General features: G+C 38.3%; 1 protein-coding gene across 1 annotated transcript in view; it reads right to left on the bottom strand.

Moving 5' to 3' along the window:
- LOC134533678 (protein CEPU-1-like) overlaps positions 1-20905 on the bottom strand; it is a 381962-nt gene that overhangs the window by 46510 nt on the left and 314547 nt on the right. The window contains exons 5-6 of the mRNA XM_063371224.1: positions 4738-4875; positions 2858-3007 (exon numbers count right to left, since the gene is read on the bottom strand). Of these exons, the coding sequence (XP_063227294.1) occupies positions 2858-3007; positions 4738-4875 (288 nt within the window). The remainder of the gene's footprint in view (positions 1-2857; positions 3008-4737; positions 4876-20905) is intronic.

Genomic DNA, 20905 nt, shown 5'->3' with positions numbered 1-20905 from the left:
ATTATTTTGATACTTTAATTTGAAAATACTAAAAACTATAATAATGCTTTGTAAAAGTACCAAAACTTTTTTTTATTGAAATGTGATTCAAACATATTGGAACAAAATTCAAGGTGTATTGTTTACCGTCACAACAATGTAACCAAACACAAAGCCTAGCTTGGAGAGGCGGCAGGGTACACTGTATTTATGAGCCAGTATCGGCTTTAATGCTTCCTTCGTTCTGTGCAAATTAATATTTCGCAACATACCGGAAGTTAACCGTCGTATACCTTGTGCGTATTGCCGAAAATTTGTAGTTAAGTCCTAGATGACAGCGACATACAGCAGTCCATTAACATGCTTCCCATTTACTCCAATTTTTACTTAGACTTTTCATAAACTTATAAAATTAATCTAGAAACGCTATTTCACAAATTCATGTTGAAAAATGGTTCAAACATTAATATTAAATGTAAGATATAAATTGATTAGTTAATTAAATAAGTATTAAGTACATAAATTCAAGTACATAAAGAACTGATTTAAATCAAAATGAAGGGTTCGACGTAATAAAAAAAACTAAAAAAAAATTGTTACATACGTCTTCAACTCTAAAGTCACATGTTTATTGCATCGCTAGAGCGTGCCGAGCGTAGCAGTGTTGTGTACATACTGCGACACTGGTACAGCCGGAAGCGCTGGGGCGAATCTCTCTCCCACGAAATCCAGGTTTGTTAGTCTCTGGAAATCTTTACCCAAACGAAAAATTTTTACAGTGGAAATTTAAACGTTTTCTAGTAACATGAACATGTTAACCTCCGCAAACCTTGTGCGTCACACCGAAAACGTGCCGTTAGGTCCTAAATAATAGCTTCTGAATCGCTCCACAATATTGCATTCAGTAAACGTCATTATACTTATCAGACATTTAGTAAACTAAACCATAATTAAATACAAACGTATTTCTACATTATAAAATTTAAAAAAATGTTTTATTATATTTTACTAAATATGTAATTATTCAACAATTTTATGACAAAGGATTTTATTAATGTTTATGTGGAATTAAATTAGATATTAGATAGATATGATATTCCTGACGTAATAATAACTTAAATTACCGTTGTTTCATATTTATTTAGCATAAAATTAGTATATTTGTTGAGAGTCAGGTTCAATATTTCTGATCGCTGAAGTGTCCCGAGCATGGTAGTGTTTATCGTACTGCGACGTTGAAGTCGCTCAGGCCGGGACGATTTTTGCTCCTAGGAAATTTTTTACAAAGCTAAACGTTTCTTAGTAACATATTAACAGTAAACTGCCACAAAACTTGTGCGTCAACCAAAAAGTGCATTTGAGTAATAAATAATAATTTCTTGCAACGATCTACAAAATTGGATTCATAAATGATATTTCTAAAGAAGAGTCTTAATATGGACACCAAAATAATCTAAATACTTTTCCCTACATGGTGATGGTAATAGAAATTACATAATATTAATATTCAATCTTTAAAACCAACTTTAATCATTAAAGTTATGAGAACAATTTTACTCGTTTTTACGGAAATACTAACTGACCCTTTCGAACTTCGTACCACCTAACAATCAATGAATATCGTGTTACTTTTAGCTAAACATAATTTAGGATTTTATTAAGGTAATAAAATGAATACTAAAAATTCAATAAAATACAAAAATCAAGTATTTCAATGGTGTGTCAGCAAGACATTTGTTTTATTGAAGCTATTTAATTTGCTCCATGGGTTTCACTCGGGTAGATTTTCTTATTATAAACGAAGAATAATTAAGATGAATTTACAATAATAATCAAACTTGAAGAAAATAGGTGACAATGCATTTTTCATAATTAATTTCCTCGAAAATTAATTTCAACTTTTATCACGTCTGCTTAGTTGGAGCCAGTTACGACGTAACCGTCACTACATTATTGTTACATTTAAATCAAGTTGTTAGGTTACACAGATTTTTAAAAATGTAAGAGAAAGTTCCGTCAAAATGAAGTACCAATCAATGATTAAATTTGTTAGCGTTATTTAATAACTTTTTAAATAATTAATATTTTATTTATATATAATTTAAACGGAACTTCATAAGTCAATGCTTACTCAATTATTATGCAATTCATTTGAACTTTAAAAAACAGTAATAATAATAGTGGGAGAATAGTGAAACTTTCCTTTTTAGGTTTAAAGTACGACTGGCCACTATTAAAAATATAATTTGTATTTTTGTCAACTCTGCATGTTTTTCATTTAGGACCTATTTATTATTTATATTTAAAAATGCTAATAATTTTACATAAATATACAAAAGATTTACATTTTAAACTAAAATAATTAAAACAAATTTTATAACAAGGGATTTTTTTACAAAGTTATTTATTCATCAATCATATACTAATATATTAACCTTGGACCATTTCGCATTAGATTTAGGTTGGAAATTCTTTTAGTATTCACAACATATCTTAAAATACGTCGACATTGGAATCATTTTTTTTAAATTATCCTAGTAGGCCTACTATGAATTTCTTTAAATGATAATCATTGGCGAAAATAACATAAACTATATTTTCACTCATCAAAATTAATTAATAACAAAGTATTTAATCAGAATTTTATTCGTACGAAATCAAATATATATAAACACGCATTTAGTTTCAAGAAAAAAATAATCCGTTCTTTTGTGATTGATGCACAGTTTACAAAACAACACATTAATTTAAGAGAGTACTTATGAGTAGCTAATTGATTTCGGGGGGCTAGACAAGTGAAACGGGACCTCAATGATCTGAATGGAATAACTGCAGGTCAGAGTGATTCGTGCGTGAGACGCAGGGTATCGGAACTCACGGTAGAGCTTGATGCTGCCGTCGGTGTCGCCCAGGGAGTTCTTGGAGACGCACTTGTAGGAGCCGAAGTCCGCCGGCCCCACGGACCGGATCGTCAGCTTCATGTGCACCTTGTAGGCGTTGTTCAGGAGCGCGGGCTCGTACTTGTTACCTGCCTCGAACACATTCCGACCAACACGGTGCTTCAAAATAACACAATTACAATAAATATAAAAAAAATACTTCGGTTTCTTATTTTCACTCTTAAGATTAAATCTGCCTGCCCCCCACCCTTAAAGAAACAATCTTAATTGGTTTAATATTAACTCGGTAATCAACTCAAAGAAGGAGTCAAACTCACGTATATGAGGCATGTTTTTCAACTAAATGACGTTTTCAATTTAAAAAAGTGGGTTGTCTGTAAAGTCGGTTTACGGACGATAATTTTACGTGATAACGTCATATAATTTTTTTTTAAATGGCTACTATTAAAAACAACGCCTTAACCTGTTTCATATTATACAAGATTTTCTCGCACGGTGGTTGGCCGGTTCTTGCACGCTAAGCTCAGGCGGAACGTGACAATGAGTCATGCTTTTTCGTGCGTGCAGCCGGCGTTCATCGATTTATAAGACGTTATCACGTCAAAAGGAGACTTATCTTAAGAATTTTTTCTTTTAACCCATACTTCATTATTTAAACAAATAATTAAGCACTTATATACCGTACAACCAGCTTTTTAATCCCATTGACATAGAAGTGTGCCGCAAGATTTAACAACTGCTGCAGTACGTCAGATAACGACGAAAACTTAAAAAGTCTTTTCTCTTTCACTGGTTGTCAAAATTGTTGCACCAAATCTTCAGTAATGACAGAAGGTCGCTCTTTTCGTTTCTCATAATGAGCATTCATGCGGCCATCTTTGATATATCCAACCCATTTCCGTACCATTCCATTGGTCATAATGTTTTCTCCATACACTTCACTGAACTGACGATTAATTACAGCCGCTTTCACGCTTTTACCACAAGGAAAAATAATTACAGCGAGAATCTATATTGGCGGACGCATTTTTTAATTCCCACAAATAAACATTAACATGGTCGAATGTTTCCGTAATGGCGTCTGACGAGGCTTGCCAACAGATGTAGGCACAGCCAGCACGCGCGGAATACTGACCGCAGCCCTGCAGCGGCCGGATTTAAAAAAGCGTTTTGACGTGATAACGTCTTATAAATCGATGAACACCGGCTGCACGCACGAAAAATTGTCACGTTACGTCTGAGCCGAGCGTGCAAGAACCGGCCAACCACCGTGCGAGAATATCGTCTATAATATCAAACAGGTTAAGGCGGGCTTTTTAACTAATTGTTTGTGAATATATTTAAACAAAATATTTAAATTTAATTTGTAAAAACTGTAAATAATATTTGACAATTAAAAATTATGCAATTTTTCATGATTGCTTTCTTATGACGTTATCACGTAAAATTATCGTCCGTAAACCGACTTTACAGACAACCCCCTGCTTTACTTATAAAAAACACTCCTCATACTATCCATGAAAAAGAAAAAATGTTGTTATAAAAAGATATTTAATACTTTTGGTTTCCCAAAAAAGACTAATTAATCACTTCAATGATAATTAATTATTATGGCCATTGTCTGAATTTTCTTGGTTTCTGTGTGCTGGTTCTGTCGAACGCGAAGATTTCACTGACGTTTCAGTCGATCTTGTAGTGAGTAGGTAACGTCTACCCTGAAGATGGGGACTGCAAGTTCGACCGAAACGTTGGTAGAATCTTAGCCTTCAACGCGGCTAGAACCCGAAAACCTAGACAATTTTTTTTCATTAATATTGTCTCTTTTAAAAGTTAACTGTAATAATGCAAGCACACAAACCTTGTGCAATTATATCTCCTCTTTCTCTGGTCCAGTAGTTAATGGACTTCGGATACGCCTCAGAGTTGCACTCCAAAGTGATCTGCTGCCCTTCCACTGCTCCGACTAGCTGGTTCTGGATCCAGATCATTGGTGGAACTAAACAAAGTTAATCATTGCCACGTAACCATTATTGACATTAAGGTAATACATGATCATTGCAAATATATTTATTTTAGTTATGAATGCCTACATTATTGCCAAAGTAAACAGTATTTTATTAAACACTCACGACCACTAGCTGCAGTCCGCTTCATTTTTATAATCCAAATACGTGAAAAATATGTTTTATTATATCATAAACAGTTTTATTATATTTATACCAAACCGAATATTATTAAACAATAATGGCTGTATAAATTAATTTTATAAATTAAATATTTTTACCATTTTAATAATACAAGTAAAAATATTATTCACATATAAAAACAATAAATCAAGGGAATTATTTATTATTATAATAATCCAACCGTTTTTGTAGCAGTTGCTATTTTTAATACAAAGTGATTTCTGAATAAATATTTTTTAAAAAAATAATTTTTCAGGACACGATTATAACATATTTAAATTGGCCTTCTTCTGAGCATAAAAGTGAAAAAAATGAAATGAAAACACAAAAATTAATTTTTCCGCCAAGATATAAAACTATGTTGTTAGAATATTAAAAAAAAATCCCTTTTGGCACAGCCTAGAGGTTAAGGTAGATTTCAAAGTACATATTTCTTCTGTAAATATATTTAAACTTCTATAAACACCTGGAATATTTAAAAAACTTAATGTACATTTCATCCTATATTTTCTAATAATAATTAAAAATGATCGTATAAACAATTATTTTTTTTATATTCCATACAGCCAAAATATTTTGAATGTTTTAACGCAATGCATGTAGCATTACAAACAATACATTCAAAGGGAATTATTATTTCTTTTTGTATTTAAACTTCTTTCTATAACCTCTTGCAGCAATAATTGGTTGTATCAAAATTATTTCAATCAAAAGTTTTGATTGTAATAATAACTTTAACAGACAATTTAAACGGATTCGAATGTATTATTACTAAGGGAGTTAAGTAGTTGGAAATGGGGGGTTCAAGCACAGGCGGAAGAGCCAGGAGCCCGCCATCTTGGATGACGTCATCGGCGGCCATCTTGGATGACGTCATAGGCGGCCATCTTGGATGACGTCATCATGAACTTTGACCTTGACCTTTGACCTTGCCAATCTATGCTAATCTATGCCAATCTATGCCAATCTACGCTAATCTATGCCAATCTATGCTAATCTATGCCAATCTATGCTAATCCGTATGCTAATCTATGCTAATCTGTATGCTAATCCATGCTTATCTGTATGCCAATCCATGCTAATCCATCCGCCATTTTGTATTTCTAGAAATTTCCACCAACTTCGAATCGTGACGTCACCGTTGCACTTTGTGTCACGGACGCCATCTTGGATTTGAATTTTTTTTTCGAACTTTGAAATTCGATGTAAACATCAACCGCCATCTTGTTTTCGTCTGCTGGTGGCCGCCATCTTGTTTCGTCTGCTGCAGGCCGCCATCTTGTTTCCGTCTGCTGGAGGCAGCCATCTTGCGACGTCATATAGTTCTGTTGGTCGCCACCAGATAGCAGCAGGGATTATTTTATTTTTTTTCTTTAACTAAAATAATTTCAGTGCCGAGGCTGGGATTCGATCCATGGGACATGAAAACGTCCAGGATGTCGTGGTTACGAGGCGGACACCTTGACCACTAGACCACGAGACCAATTGGGATATAGTGGAATAAATAATCTATATATGCCACGTACTGACGTCAAGTTTTATGATAAAAGGGGGGAGGGTGTCTTTGCCTTCCCAAATGCATGAAATTCAAATTATTATTATACCATCGCCATCTTTAATTCCAGCACAGACTACCAGATGGCGCCAAATTCAAAAATTAGTTGCCAGAGGCGCCGCCATCTTGGTTCTCAAGTTGGCTGGTAGATGTCGCTAGTATCGCACGCCAAATTCAAAAATTAGTTGCCATAGGCGCCGCCATCTTGGTTCTCAAGTTGGCTGGTAGATGTCGCTAGTATCGCGCGCCAAATTCAAAAATTAGTTGCCAGAGGCGCCGCCATCTTGGTTCTCAAGTTGGCTGGTAGATGGTGCCACCGTCGCCATATTTTAGTTCATACAATCGATACCAGATGACGCCACCATCGCCATTTTTAGTTCCTAGTGTTGCTACCAGAGTGTGCCACCGTCGCCATCTTTAATTCTTAAAGTTACCGCCGGAGCGCGCCACCATCGCCATCTTTAATTCATAAAGTCGCTACCGGATGGCACCACTGTCGGCCATCTTTAATTCAAGGTATTGTCGCCGGATGGTGCCAAGTTTGAATTTAAAAACCTACAAGTGTTATGCAATGTGTAACCAGTCGAGATAAGTTTGGAACCTGTAGCCATATTATTATTATTATTTATTAATGTATGTTTATTAAATATGATAGAGTATTAATAAAATATTGGTGTTGTGTAGAGACTCTCTCTTCTTCTCGTAGTGGCGGAAGACATCTCGAAGGTAGTGTTAGAATTTATGTATAAAAGCAATCACTCTAGCTGAGGAGACTAATAACTTATAGTTACAATTTAATAATAGCGGCAATTAAATGTTTTGAAATTAAAGCAAACAACGTAAATGTTAAACACATATTTATTTAAATCTTATTACAAACAGCAAGGGGTAAGAACAATCGATGATTTAAAAGAAGTAAATAACGAGTAATAAAATCACATAATATTCACACACTACACATCATAGTGACAAAGGCAACATTAACTCGAGACCCAATACCTAAATATTAAGCATAACTACAAGTTACATAGAGTATAATAAACTCTGAAATACATATTAAGGAGAAAATTGATATAAATAACATTATACTTTGCTCAATAGTTCCAGAAGTAATGAACGTACAGCTACACGGGCAATCTCAACAGTTCTTTCATCACTAGTGTTTTCTGTGGAACATACTTGAGTGGTGTCTTCACTGATCGGACCTAGATGACTGAGATCTCGGGTTCGACTCTTGCGAGATGTAGGAGGGCGAAGCTGACGCCGGCGTTTAGGCTGAACTGCTACTGATGTAGTAGGTGCTGGCGATGTGGGACTCATCTGGTTACAGCTAGATGATGTCTGGACTGACGAAGTCTGACCACATGCAGATGCTGGCGGTGACTGAATAGTTGGTAGGTTGAATGCATGTGCGAAAACCTCTTCAGGTGTTGCAGGGAGAACTGTATCGTCTCTCATCATATTCACACTACAATGTCCATAGTCCAGGCAGTTGATAACTTCTAGAGGTGTATCTTGAGGTCCTGGGTTTAAAACCTGTTTCACGTGAAACACAGCATCACATCTCTCCGAAAAATGTTTTAAAACCCCGTCGATAGACTCACTGTAATCAACAGTACCTAGACCGGGCGTTACACTGGAGTATATCATGTTAGGTTGAAAGTTAGACATCTTGGTTAACTACTTCTGCTGTAGGTCCTTACACCACCACAGTTTCAGCTCGACTGCCATCGCACGAGGCGAGGGTCGTATTTAAAAATATATGTATCACTTGGATAAATATGTCTGTTATGCAATTCCATAGAGTAGAGCATTTATTAGAACAGTCCATTGTTAAAATTATTTTCAGTTGTATACTATACTCTATGAGATGTTAATTGCTGATTCACTTACGTTTATAAAGTTAGACGTTAGTTTTGCTCCTAGCATGAGATGCGATGTCCGTGCTGGTCTCCCCACAATTGATGGAGGTGACGGTCTCTCTTTGATTGATGTAGGAGGTGATTGACGAGATGCAATTGACAGTGGTTCGACAGCATCGTTACTAACGATGCTTGGTGGTAACATTGGTTCACGAGCAGGTTGAATTGTAGGTACATCTCTAAAAACTTGATGTGCGGACTCTATTGGCGAACGATCATGCTCAGGGGATCGTCCCCACGGCTCTTCACGTGACCAGCGTCGCCCATGTTGTCTGCAGTACTCGATTTCAAACCAATTGTGTAGAAATGTTTCCTCATCCTCTGCTTCACTTGGTATGTCCTCTAAGGGTATGGTCCTAATACATTCACACGTATTCCGCCACAAGCTGTTGAAATCATTGTCATGGCGTGAAGACATAATAACAACCGCACGAACCTTCAAATTGCTTCTTAGCTTACAAATTTAACTGAAGGGTGTTAAGCGGTAGAGTCTACACAGTAGAAAGCTGCAGGATGTGTACCAATGATGGTTAACGTAGGTGGTGTTGTGAATAAACCCGTCACACTGTTCCTTCCAACTAATAACTGCCTCCGGATCGGTGTTGCGCCGCAACTCGCACCTTACTGAGGAATAGTCTGGTTCCGAGCTTATAGTTTCAGTCGCTGATGCAGCCTTAAGCGCTTCTAATGTTGTAGGGAATGTACTGTCAGGTCTTAGATAATGGACGACACAATCTACCTTGTTGCAGGATATTTCGATGATGTCCGGAGCCTCCTCGTCACAATCACTGGTCCAGTGATGACCGAAGTTGCAGACCTCTAGTTGAAAGTATCCATCCTCGGTGATGTAGTTCACACGGCGAAATCCTGGCGTTACTTCCGCATACTTTGCAGACGGATCGAACGGCATTTGCTTGAATTTGTAGCAGCAGCACTATACCCACTCGACTATGAGTTGACTGCTATGTCTAGGGTGTTGACATTAATTTATACCGTTAGGACCCCCCTCCAGTACAGTCACATGTACCGTTGCTTCCGTTGTTGTCCCCACCACCTTGCTGACGGCCTCCAACATTCCAACGTGGTGATCAACCATCCAAGCCCTAAGCATGCTCGCATTGTGTCTTGAGATCGGACCTGGACATGTATTATTGCACGTGTACAATTTATTTAATTCTTTCAATGATGGACAGTCATATTCTGCTTGTACATCTAATATTAGCACATGATGCTTACAATAGCTAGCCAGCCACCGTTTCTGCTCTATTCCTACAACCAATACAGGTCCGGTCAGATGACTTGTCAATATGTTGGGTATTGAAGCATAAGGAAAGAGTCCGTGTTCCCAATGTAAACCATGAAAATTTCTAGTGAGCCAAGCATTTGTTTTTTGATGCTTCCTGGTGAGATATCGCCATTCAAATGGAGGTTGAAAGTTACGTGTTATTACATTTCCTTCTTCATCTGCAATGCTAAGTTCCTTGATAATAAACAAATACTGACTAGAGAAACCTTGGAGGTTTACACATTTCGTCATGGCGGTCGAGACGAGACTAAGCCAATATCCTTTCTAGGTCAGTATTTTAACAGTTTTGTCTCTTGGGTTATACGATACAAGTCTATCATGTAGTATAATCGCAAAGGCTTGAGTTAAAGCAGGGATGTTCCTTGAAGTTGTAACTTCAATTTTGCAATTTATTACATTTGAAGCAATTTTTTCATCCTGGCGAGATACATCAAACATAAACAGAGTTGCTCTGTCTTTGAAACTTTGAGGAGTCAAAAGTGGTGCACATTGCCGTCCATAGAAACTCGACTGGAAGTTTGCATACATGTTATATGCAAGTAAGTAATATCCATTAGTGAAATTGTTTTCTAAATCAATGTAGGGGTAGCTTTCTGAGTTGAGGTATACTTTGATATTCTTTACGTCGCAGTGATCAAATCTCGATTTATCAGCATTAATGGTGTTATGTCTAGCAGTTTGAAATGCTACGATTATATACCGTGGCTTCTCTGTGGAAAAACTCGATTTCACATTCCAAGAAATTGTTTGAGCATGTGGTAAACTAGGATATGATTCTATGCTCCCCGATCTAAAAGCTAGGTCGATATTTTTTCCCTTCTCCACCAGTCGAAGAAGCCGTGTTCTTTGGGATGGTGAAACAGTGATCTGTGGAACAAGCCATTCGAAGCTATTTAGAGTTAGTGACACTTGTTGTGGTTGGACACTTACATCTACAATGGCATTAGTAAATGTATTTGCCAATACTATCACTAGCTCTTGCTTTGCATTTATAATAATATGCTTATAGTCTTCTGCGAATCCGAGCAGATGGTTTAGTGGCACACAAATCTCAAACTGTCCAGCTGCAGTAACAGGAAGGCTGTAGTTCTCTTCGAGACTCCACTTTGACATTTCACTAAGTCCATTTTCATCACTTGTGCGTGACAAGTAGTTTTTCACGGTAGATACAGTCCCCACATCTCGACACTCATCAATCTGAACACCATTCAGCTCATATGCTATCCGACTCATCATATGCATTATTCCATTGTTTATAATTTTTGCATTATCCGGTGCTGTACCATCTGCCTTGGTGAAAGTGCCACGTATGCGTAGAATGCTCTTGGAGATTAGAGTGTAGATATCAGCATTTTGTATTGAAATTTTTACCTCAGAGCTTGCTTCATAGGGACCATGTAGGAATGGCCTATAAGAATGGTATTCACTTTTGGTAATGTCATCATCGTATTGTATCGGCTGTTCAATTTCTAAAATACTATCGGCCATTTTGATTAACTTTATATCCCAAATTCTTAAGTAAGCGTACGTTTACACGTGTTAGTCGCTTGAGGTCTCGTGATCCACTGACTCTAGGTTTCGTCACTCCCCTACCTTTATACAGATTAAAGTATTTCACACCCATATTTCCTCAGATGTAGACGTAAAGTGATTTGTTCGTTTCGAAAGTTAATTAGGTAACCGTCCTGGTAAACAACCTGCACAATCAGTTCCTGTATTCTCTTGACGGTGACTGGAGTATAAATGAGTCTTTTTGGTAGTTCCGTTATTTTATATCCGGGTGGTACAAGTGGAGCAAACTCATGTAGCGTGCTGTTTACCTATCCGTTGAGAAAACTGTTGCCGACGATATTGGTTGTAATACGTATGACGTTCACTGGAAGGATATTCACAGCCAGTGTTGATTCATGTACTATTCCTTCCTTGTAGATTCCAGCTTCAAAGCCAAGCATGCTTCGTAGAGTATCATTTGCACGAAAATCTATTGCTGCATCACTATACATTGCACACTGTAGTGTGTTGGGGTTGCCTCTTAGTGTGAAGATGATGTTAGCTGGTAGCTTTTGTTTCACATACATCTCAATGTCCGCAATTTCATAACTGCCTGTTGGTAGAATCAGCTCGTGGGACTGCTCTTCACCCTTTAAGATATAACGAAAATAATGGTTTGCTTCATGTACATTAGGAATGCTATTATAGCTGTGAAAGTCGACAAGAGCCATTTCCCACTCTCCACCACAAAGTTCCAATGGAGGAAAGTGTGTGGAACATAGTTCGGAACTGTTTCCCGTTAGTATTAACGTGATAGACATTTCAGGTTATATGATTACGTCTCTCTATGTGGTGCCACTTTCCCTCGTTTTTGAACTGTGAGCCTAAACTCTCACTTGTGTTTCTTATATACAGAGAGCAGAAACTGTATGCATAAATGACCACAGTTCCATGAGTTTATTCTCTGCTGTCTAGTATAGTTGTAGGTTATATTTGATGGATTCAAATATTGTCTTAGTTCCAGGGGTGGAGGTAAATCTCCAAAACTAACGTAATATGTAACATTCAGACCCTTCTTGCTAAAGGAAACCCAATGACTTCCAGGGCCTTCAGAGGAATCTAAATTAATAATAGCACATTCGTTATGCCATGGTTTTCTTGGTAGGTTGTTCCTCATAAACACATCTCTAAAGTAGGGAATTTTTAATTTTTTTATTGCTATCTTTAAGTCTAAATTGGTAAGAGGTCGTTTCGGTAAGTTATTTATTATTGTTTCTTGTTTCCCTTCTTCTTGCTTCTTGGTTTCTGCCTTCCTCCTCCTCCCATCACTGGGTAAGGTTGCAAGAAGAGGCCGGACCCGTTTTTTGAAATGTGTGCTAGTGCCTGCATTTTAGCATTATGCTGAGCATTTTGACTTAGCAATTTCACCTGGTTCTTAGCAGTGTTAACAGATTTGGCAATGCCTGCAGCTCCACCAATCAAACTACCTAGCGCAGCCAATGCTGGGAAAATAAAGGGCAACAGTCCACCCTTCTTTATGGGTGCTTTCCTATTCTGTTTTTTCTTCATAAGTTTGTGTCTTATGCCCGATCCAAGTTTATGTTTAACACGCATGATTTTATTTACACCCCAAGCCGCAACTTTCTCCCCGAATTTCGTCCCTGAATTCTTTGCAATTTGCGCAGCTGTGTCTGCTAATATACCATCTGCTATGTGCCTGTCACTTAGATTATTGCTTTGCGAATAGCTAATATCATGCTGCTTGCATGCTTTGTCTAGAGAATTTATGCCTGAGTCACCACGTGCTAGTCGTTTCGATAATTTCGTCCCTGGACCACAGTATTGATATCCTGGCAGGTGTAGTTCAATTGGTAGCTTGTTAATAACAGAATTTATTAACCCTCCACCTTTCTGTACCTTCCTTCTTGCTCGAGTCATAACAACGAACTGATAGTATTCTTTATAAGTATGCCTGTTTTATAGGTTTACACTCAGTGTCATGGAGCTCGTAGCACAGAGCGAGTCGTTACCAGTATGCATCACTAATGATGATGAAGTAGATGCTTGTGATTCGCGACATGGGTCTTTATTACCCTCAACTGTTCGATGCATAATCGCAGGCCCATCCAACTGCGGAAAAACGTGTGTACTACTGAGTTTACTAGAGGAACCAAACGGTCTTCGGTTCGAAAACGTGTACCTATACTCGAAATCACTACAACAGCCAAAGTACTTGCGCTTAGCCAATGTTCTACGCTCGGTGGAAGGAGTGGAGTATTTTCCATTTAACGATAATACCAATGTGGTGCCCCCTGACGAAGCGAAGCCTAATTCGGTGATTATTTTCGACGATGTTGCATGCGAGAAGCAAGGCATAATTAAAGAGTACTTTTCCATGGGCAGACATGCCAAGGTAGACTGCATATACCTGTGTCAGACATATAGCTGTATACCCAAACATTTGCTCCGCGATAACGCGAATTTTATAGTACTTTTCCGCATGGACGAACTTAATTTACGTCACGCTTATGATGATCATGTAAACACAGACATGACATTCAATATTTTTAAAGATATGTGCTCATTATGCTGGAAACATGAGCATGGGTTTCTGGTGATTGTAAAGGACAGTCCCCTACTTAAAGGACGATATCGTTGCGGTTTCGACCACTTCATAGTTGTGCATCATTGAAGAATGAACAATAGCGTCTCCAAGTTTGGTGGTGGGAGTCTTAAACGTCAGTATGAGTCGTGTTTGATTCCTACATATGATGGACAATGCAGTGCGGATGGTAAACGTTTGAAACGCGTGGCTACACCTAAAGATCCTGATGATGCTGTTAATAAAAACTATGTTGACGGTATTTCCGGATTGATTACTCATGCCTTAAGAACCATTTCGGATGAGTTGAAGCAATGGTTTACTGGACTCAATAGCTCACTCACTAACATGAGAAGTGTACAATTAGAGCTTACCAACTACTTGCATACTATGGAAACGAATAAGCAGCACTCTGTGGATCAACTGAATAAAAATCTTTCTGAAATGCTAATAAAATTAAGTGACATGTTTACTTCGGTGTTGGAAAATAAGCTCTTTTCATTTGAAGGAAAGTTGCGTGAATCGATTTTGACTAGTGTTAAAGATGTGCTAACATCAAACTTAACAGATGCTTTCCAGACAATAAGTGTAAGTAGCATAGATAACACTCAGCGGTTTACACAAATGGCTCGCACTGTCGATAGCATGAGGAATGATATACATAAATTACTTTCTCTCATCAATACAGGTTCGAAGCCTGCTGCTCCTAAACCAATAGCTCTACCGAAGCCTGCGACTCCTAAACCAATAGCTCCTCGTACTAAGCCTAAGACATCGTAGGATGTAATGCTGGGTACACAAGTGCGATTGCTCTCACTTTTAGCGGTTCGGGTTTAGAGCTATATAAGACTTCAGTTATCTCGTTTGTCTTCAGTTATGTCGCTCGAGGCAGATAAGCTAGACCACGTCATTAAGAATGTACGTGCTAAATATTTATTAGCAAAACGGGCTCGCCTAGAGCGTAATGAAATCAATGAAGCTATTTTTCAACCAATTTTTTCCCGACTTGAAAAGGTAGCACCTGCGCCCATTGTGAAACAAGAACCCTTACAATCTACTTTTAAAAACCCTCAACCTAAGGCTACATCTAGTAGTAGCGATGATGATTTACCACTGAATCTATGGTATAGGAAACATCAGAATTCTGAACCTACTACATCAGATGAATCCAATAGCGATGAAGCACAAACATATCTAAGTAATTTTAACCCTAGAGTAAATGATGTCATATATGGAGTATATCGTCGCAAAAACAGATGGTTTATAGGAAATTCAGAAATATTCTTTCTCCCCAAAAGTGAGGTACGTGTGAATGATGAAGTTTTTCGGGCTGCACCTGGCTTATACGAACTACTATTCACGCGAGATCCATCTGTATACTCCGACATGGCCTTAAAACAGTATAGACATTTACTTGAAATCACGAATGGATATTTTAAAAATAATAATGCTTTGACTGGACAGTATAAGACATTGGAACATCCAAAATTCGGCATTATATACCACATGTTTGGAGGTATCGGGTCGCAGCGGAAAGGTAGTGGACTAGTGCAAAAAACATTTGATTTGAAGCGCAAAAGAGACTATATTTACTGGGATGATCCAAACGAGTTAGTTTCTCGACTTCGCTTGTTACTGGCTTCACAATCAGCCGGACATAGTGGTCACGATAACGAAATACTCTCTATTCTGGAAGAACTGCGTGAAGCAGGTTACATATCATGAGTAAAGCTGGGATTGCCCGAGAGCTTCATGCTCCTGCAAGACGGAACTACAAACGTCGTAAGGTTATAGTGTATGGTCTTAATGATTTATTTCAGGCAGACCTTGTTGAGATGATTCCATATTCACGAATAAACAAGGGCTTCAAGTACATGCTAACAGTCATCGATGTGTATAGCAAGTTTGCCTGGGCCAGACCTGTACAATCGAAGAATGCAGCCGATGTAACCAAGGCTATGGCAGACATTCTGCGTGATGGGCGCATACCGTCACACCTACAGACAGATCTTGGCAAGGAATTTTACAATGCAGCCTTCAAGGTTTTGATGAAAAACCATGGTATCAATCACTACTCCACATTTAGTAATGTTAAAGCTTCTGTAGTAGAAAGGTTTAACAGAACATTGCGCACCAAGATGTGGCGTCAGTTCACAGTTAATGGTAATTACAAATGGTTGGATCTTTTGTCGAAACTTATAAGTGAATATAATTCCACATTGCATTCTACCACGAAAATGAAGCCTAAAGATGTAAAGGATGATCGTCTGCTTGGGACTGTATTCACCAACACGAAGAAGAAAGATACACGCAAGCATAAAGCTAATGTTGGTGACATTGTGAGAATCTCCAAGCAGAAAGGTGTCTTTGAGAAAGGTTTCACAGCGAATTGGAGTTCTGAACTTTTCCGTGTGACACATGTTCGTGAATCGGAACCCAGGACCTACTACCTCGAAGACTTGGACCACAAGCCTATTCGTGGTGGCTTCTATGCTGAAGAGATCCAGCCTACGATGTATCCGGACACATATTTGGTGGAAAAAGTTCTCAAACGAAGAAATGGCCGGTCTTTTGTGAAATGGTGGGGTTTCCCGTCTCAGTTTAATTCGTGGGTAGCGGATACAGAAATCGAGAAGCGCTAAAGGTGAATAACACCTCATTTACATTTTTTTTTCAAGTACTTAGTCATGATTATTGTTTATACATACATTGCATTATTTAAAGTATGATTATCGCACAGGAATTATCTCATGTCATTTATGAAGTTGGGTAGTCTAAATATATATTTGGCTATTCAATTGTTCTAGCTCCTGTAGCATACGCCTGTTTTGTCTGCTGCGGGAGTGACGTCTGTGCTCGGGAAGAGGCTTTCACAGCAGCGCGTGTTCGGGCAGGAGGAAACACGCAGAGCCACTCAGGGTGTTTGTGCCGTCAACCATAGGCTACGTCATGTTTTTGGAATGTGTTGTGCAGGTTATTTCGAGCGAGTTCTGGGGCCTCACAGTATCGCTCCGCTAACGTGGTAGTCTGCTTCTAACCACGCTCTCATCATCATGGCTTCCACCAGTGTTTACGCGGAGAGTGTTTGCGATTGTAATTTAAACAGTGTTACGATGGACGATGTTCGGGAATTTGTAATGGATGTAGTACGTCGCTACATAGGTATGGACTTTAATGATATACATTACCACCTTACATCCTCCACCCTCAACATTCTCACTGAGTTCCCTGAGGAAGAGGTATTTATTACCTATTTATATCATGCTGTTATGACCTGCATCGAGGCCGCAAAGGAAGCGCAAGAGGTGAACAAAGATGTGGATGAAGGAACGGATAGTGGCTTGGGGGATAGTGATGAAGACGAATTGTAAATTTGTGTGTACTACGACACCAAAGGTTGTTACAACCAGTCTGACATTCAGCATCCTAGAGACAACATCAGCACTGCAGCCTTGCAGTCATACCTGTAGAACTAGCATCAGCCTTGCAGAGCTAGCACAGCTTCACACATCAGTTATCGTGAGTACTGGCAAAAAAATGTCATTATTTCTCTGCAACATTCAGTGCCTCACATCACAAAAGGGGTATGTGGTTAAGCAACTTGCAGCAATGTTCATCGAGGACGGTGATGTATTGAGGACCTATGAATACATATTCAAACCACCATGTGACTGGTCCGAACTAGACAGGCTGTCGCAAAGCGAGAATCGTAAACTGACTTATGAAGTGCATGGACTCTCGTGGAACGAAGGTGAAGTGAGCTTTGACCAAATCTCATCAGTGTTATGTGACATCGTCAACCCTGAAGAAGGAGATGTAGTATACGTCCTAGGAGACAAACAGAAAAGTATCTTTAGTGAACTGTGCAGTGCCAACATTGTTGATTTACATAATGAAAGAAACTGTCCTAGCTTCAACAAACTTTTAAAGACTTATGGAAACCGCCTGGATAAATGTATAAAACTGTATGCCAAATTCCATTGCGCCCATTGTAATGTTCAGCTACTTAAATTCTGGCTATTCGACCACCCATACTACTATGTAAAATTGGGTCTCGAGTTAATGTTGCCTTTGTCACTATGATGTGTAGTGTGTGAATATTATGTGATTTTATTACTCGTTATTTACTTCTTTTAAATCATCGATTGTTCTTACCCCTTGCTGTTTGTAATAAGATTTAAATAAATATGTGTTTAACATTTACGTTGTTTGCTTTAATTTCAAAACATTTAATTGCCGCTATTATTGAATTGTAACTATAAGTTATTAGTCTCCTCAGCTAGAGTGATTGCTTTAATACATAAATTCTAACACTACCTTCGAGATGTCTTCCGCCACTACGAGAAGAAGAGAGAGTCTCTACACAACACCAATATTTTATTAATACTCTATCATATTTAATAAACATACATTAATAAATAATAATAATAATAATATGGCTACAGGTTCCAAACTTATCTCGACTGGTTACACATTGCATAACACTTGTAGGTTTTTAAATTCAAACTTGGCACCATCCGGCGACAATACCTTGAATTAAAGATGGCCGACAGTGGTGCCATCCGGTAGCGACTTTATGAATTAAAGATGGCGATGGTGGCGCGCTCCGGCGGTAACTTTAAGAATTAAAGATGGCGATGGTGGCACACTCTGGTAGCAACACTAGGAACTAAAGATGGCGATGTTGGCGTCATCTGGTATCGATTGTATGAACTAAAATATGGCGACGGTGGCACTATCTACCAGCCAACTTGAGAACCAAGATGGCGGCGCCTCTGGCAACTAATTTTTGAATTTGGCGCGCGATACTAGCGACATCTACCAGCCAACTTGAGAACCAAGATGGCGGCGCCTCTGGCAACTAATTTTTGAATTTGGCGCGCGATACTAGCGACATCTACCAGCCAACTTGAGAACCAAGATGGCGGCGCCTCTGGCAACTAATTTTTGAATTTGGCGCCATCTGGTAGTCTGTGCTGGAATTAAAGATGGCGATGGTATAATAATAATTTGAATTTCATGCATTTGGGAAGGCAAAGACACCCTCCCCCCTTTTATCATAAAACTTGACGTCAGTACGTGGCATATATAGATTATTTATTCCACCATATCCCAATTGGTCTCGTGGTCTAGTGGTCAAGGTGTCCGCCTCGTAACCACGACATCCTGGACGTTTTCATGTCCCATGGATCGAATCCCAGCCTCGGCACTGAAATTATTTTAGTTAAAGAAAAAAAATAAAATAATCCCTGCTGCTATCTGGTGGCGACCAACAGAACTATATGACGTCGCAAGATGGCTGCCTCCAGCAGACGGAAACAAGATGGCGGCCTGCAGCAGACGAAACAAGATGGCGGCCACCAGCAGACGAAAACAAGATGGCGGCCACCAGCAGACAAAAACAAGATGGCGGTTGATGTTTACATCGAATTTCAAAGTTCGAAAAAAAAAACTCAAATCCAAGATGGCGTCCGTGACACAAAGTGCAACGGTGACGTCACGATTCGAAGTTGGTGGAAATTTCTAGAAATACAAAATGGCGGATGGATTAGCATGGATTGGCATACAGATTAGCATGGATTAGCATACAGATTAGCATAGATTAGCATACGGATTAGCATAGATTGGCATAGATTAGCATAGATTGGCATAGATTAGCGTAGATTGGCATAGATTGGCAAGGTCAAAGGTCAAGGTCAAAGGTCATGATGACGTCATCCAAGATGGCCGCCGATGACGTCATCCAAGATGGCCGCCGATGACGTCATCCAAGATGGCGGGCTCCTGGCTCCTCCGCCTGTGCTTGAACCCCCCATTTCCAACTACTGAGTTATGAATTTTTTTGTTATTCAGACCCTTTTTATTTCACCCCATGCAGTAATAGTTGGCCGTATTAATAATAATCAGACTAAAGTTGCAGATAATTTCATTTTTTTCCATAAAGCAGAATGGATTTTAAAGGGTACATGGTAATTAATTTATGATTTTATTTTTATTTTACCCCTCATTTTTTTTAACCCTCTGCAGCAATGGTTCAACTGATAGAAAATTGATTTAGACAACAGTTTAGATAAAGATTATGAAATTAACGAACAATTTGTTCGAATTCGATGTTGTGCCTACGATAGGAGTTATTTTTATTTTTGTCCTCCAACCCTTGATTATTCAACCCCTTTCAGTTATGGTTGTTAGTATCAAAATTTTATTCAGACCAAATATCGTGATATTACTCTTACGAGTTATAATAGGTTCCAACGAATGTAATTTTTTTCATATTATGTTAGAGAATTTTTCTGTTTTTCTCAAAACCTAAATTTCTACCTCTCTGGTCGAATATTGCCCTTTAACAAACGTGACCAAGAATTTCCTCTACTAGATTATATGTATCAGTTTGAAAGTGATATTTGCAAAATTGTGGCTGTTTTTATGTACACAAATTTGTGATTATTTATATGCAAGAGATGGACTCATGGTTCGGATATGCTTGGTCAATATTACTTCCATTTTACATGACCTAGTTTCGAGGTTTCGGAGACATTTATTTTATATGCTTGTATTTAAAAGTCTAGTAGTCATCAGGTTACATGGAATACAGCCTTGTAGACATGTTCATATAGTGTAAGATATTTATTCAGTCAATAGGAGTCCTTTATTTCATTGAGGATGGTTAATTAAATTAATATTTAAGAGCATAAATTAATTTTATATCGTTGACGAGTCGAAACAAAGGCGAAAATTTATCGTAACAATCAAAATATTGTTACGAATTTTTAATGTTGTCGTTGTGGGGAGAACTGCTTGTTTCGTGAATGGATAGCCCAATTGAAGTTTTTATTACTTCACAGTTTTACTTATTTACATCACTAACAAATAATCTTCTAAAAAATGCCTAATAATCAATTACACTTCAAAATGTTAATTCCCCAGTCACTCGGGTTTTACACACCGCACACCTCACTGAGCC

Source organism: Bacillus rossius, chromosome 7, assembly GCF_032445375.1.
Source record: "Bacillus rossius redtenbacheri isolate Brsri chromosome 7, Brsri_v3, whole genome shotgun sequence".
Taxonomy (NCBI): Eukaryota; Metazoa; Arthropoda; class Insecta; order Phasmatodea; family Bacillidae; genus Bacillus; species Bacillus rossius.
The sequence above is the reverse complement of the archived record's forward strand: the minus strand, read 5'-3'. Positions and strand labels throughout refer to the sequence as shown.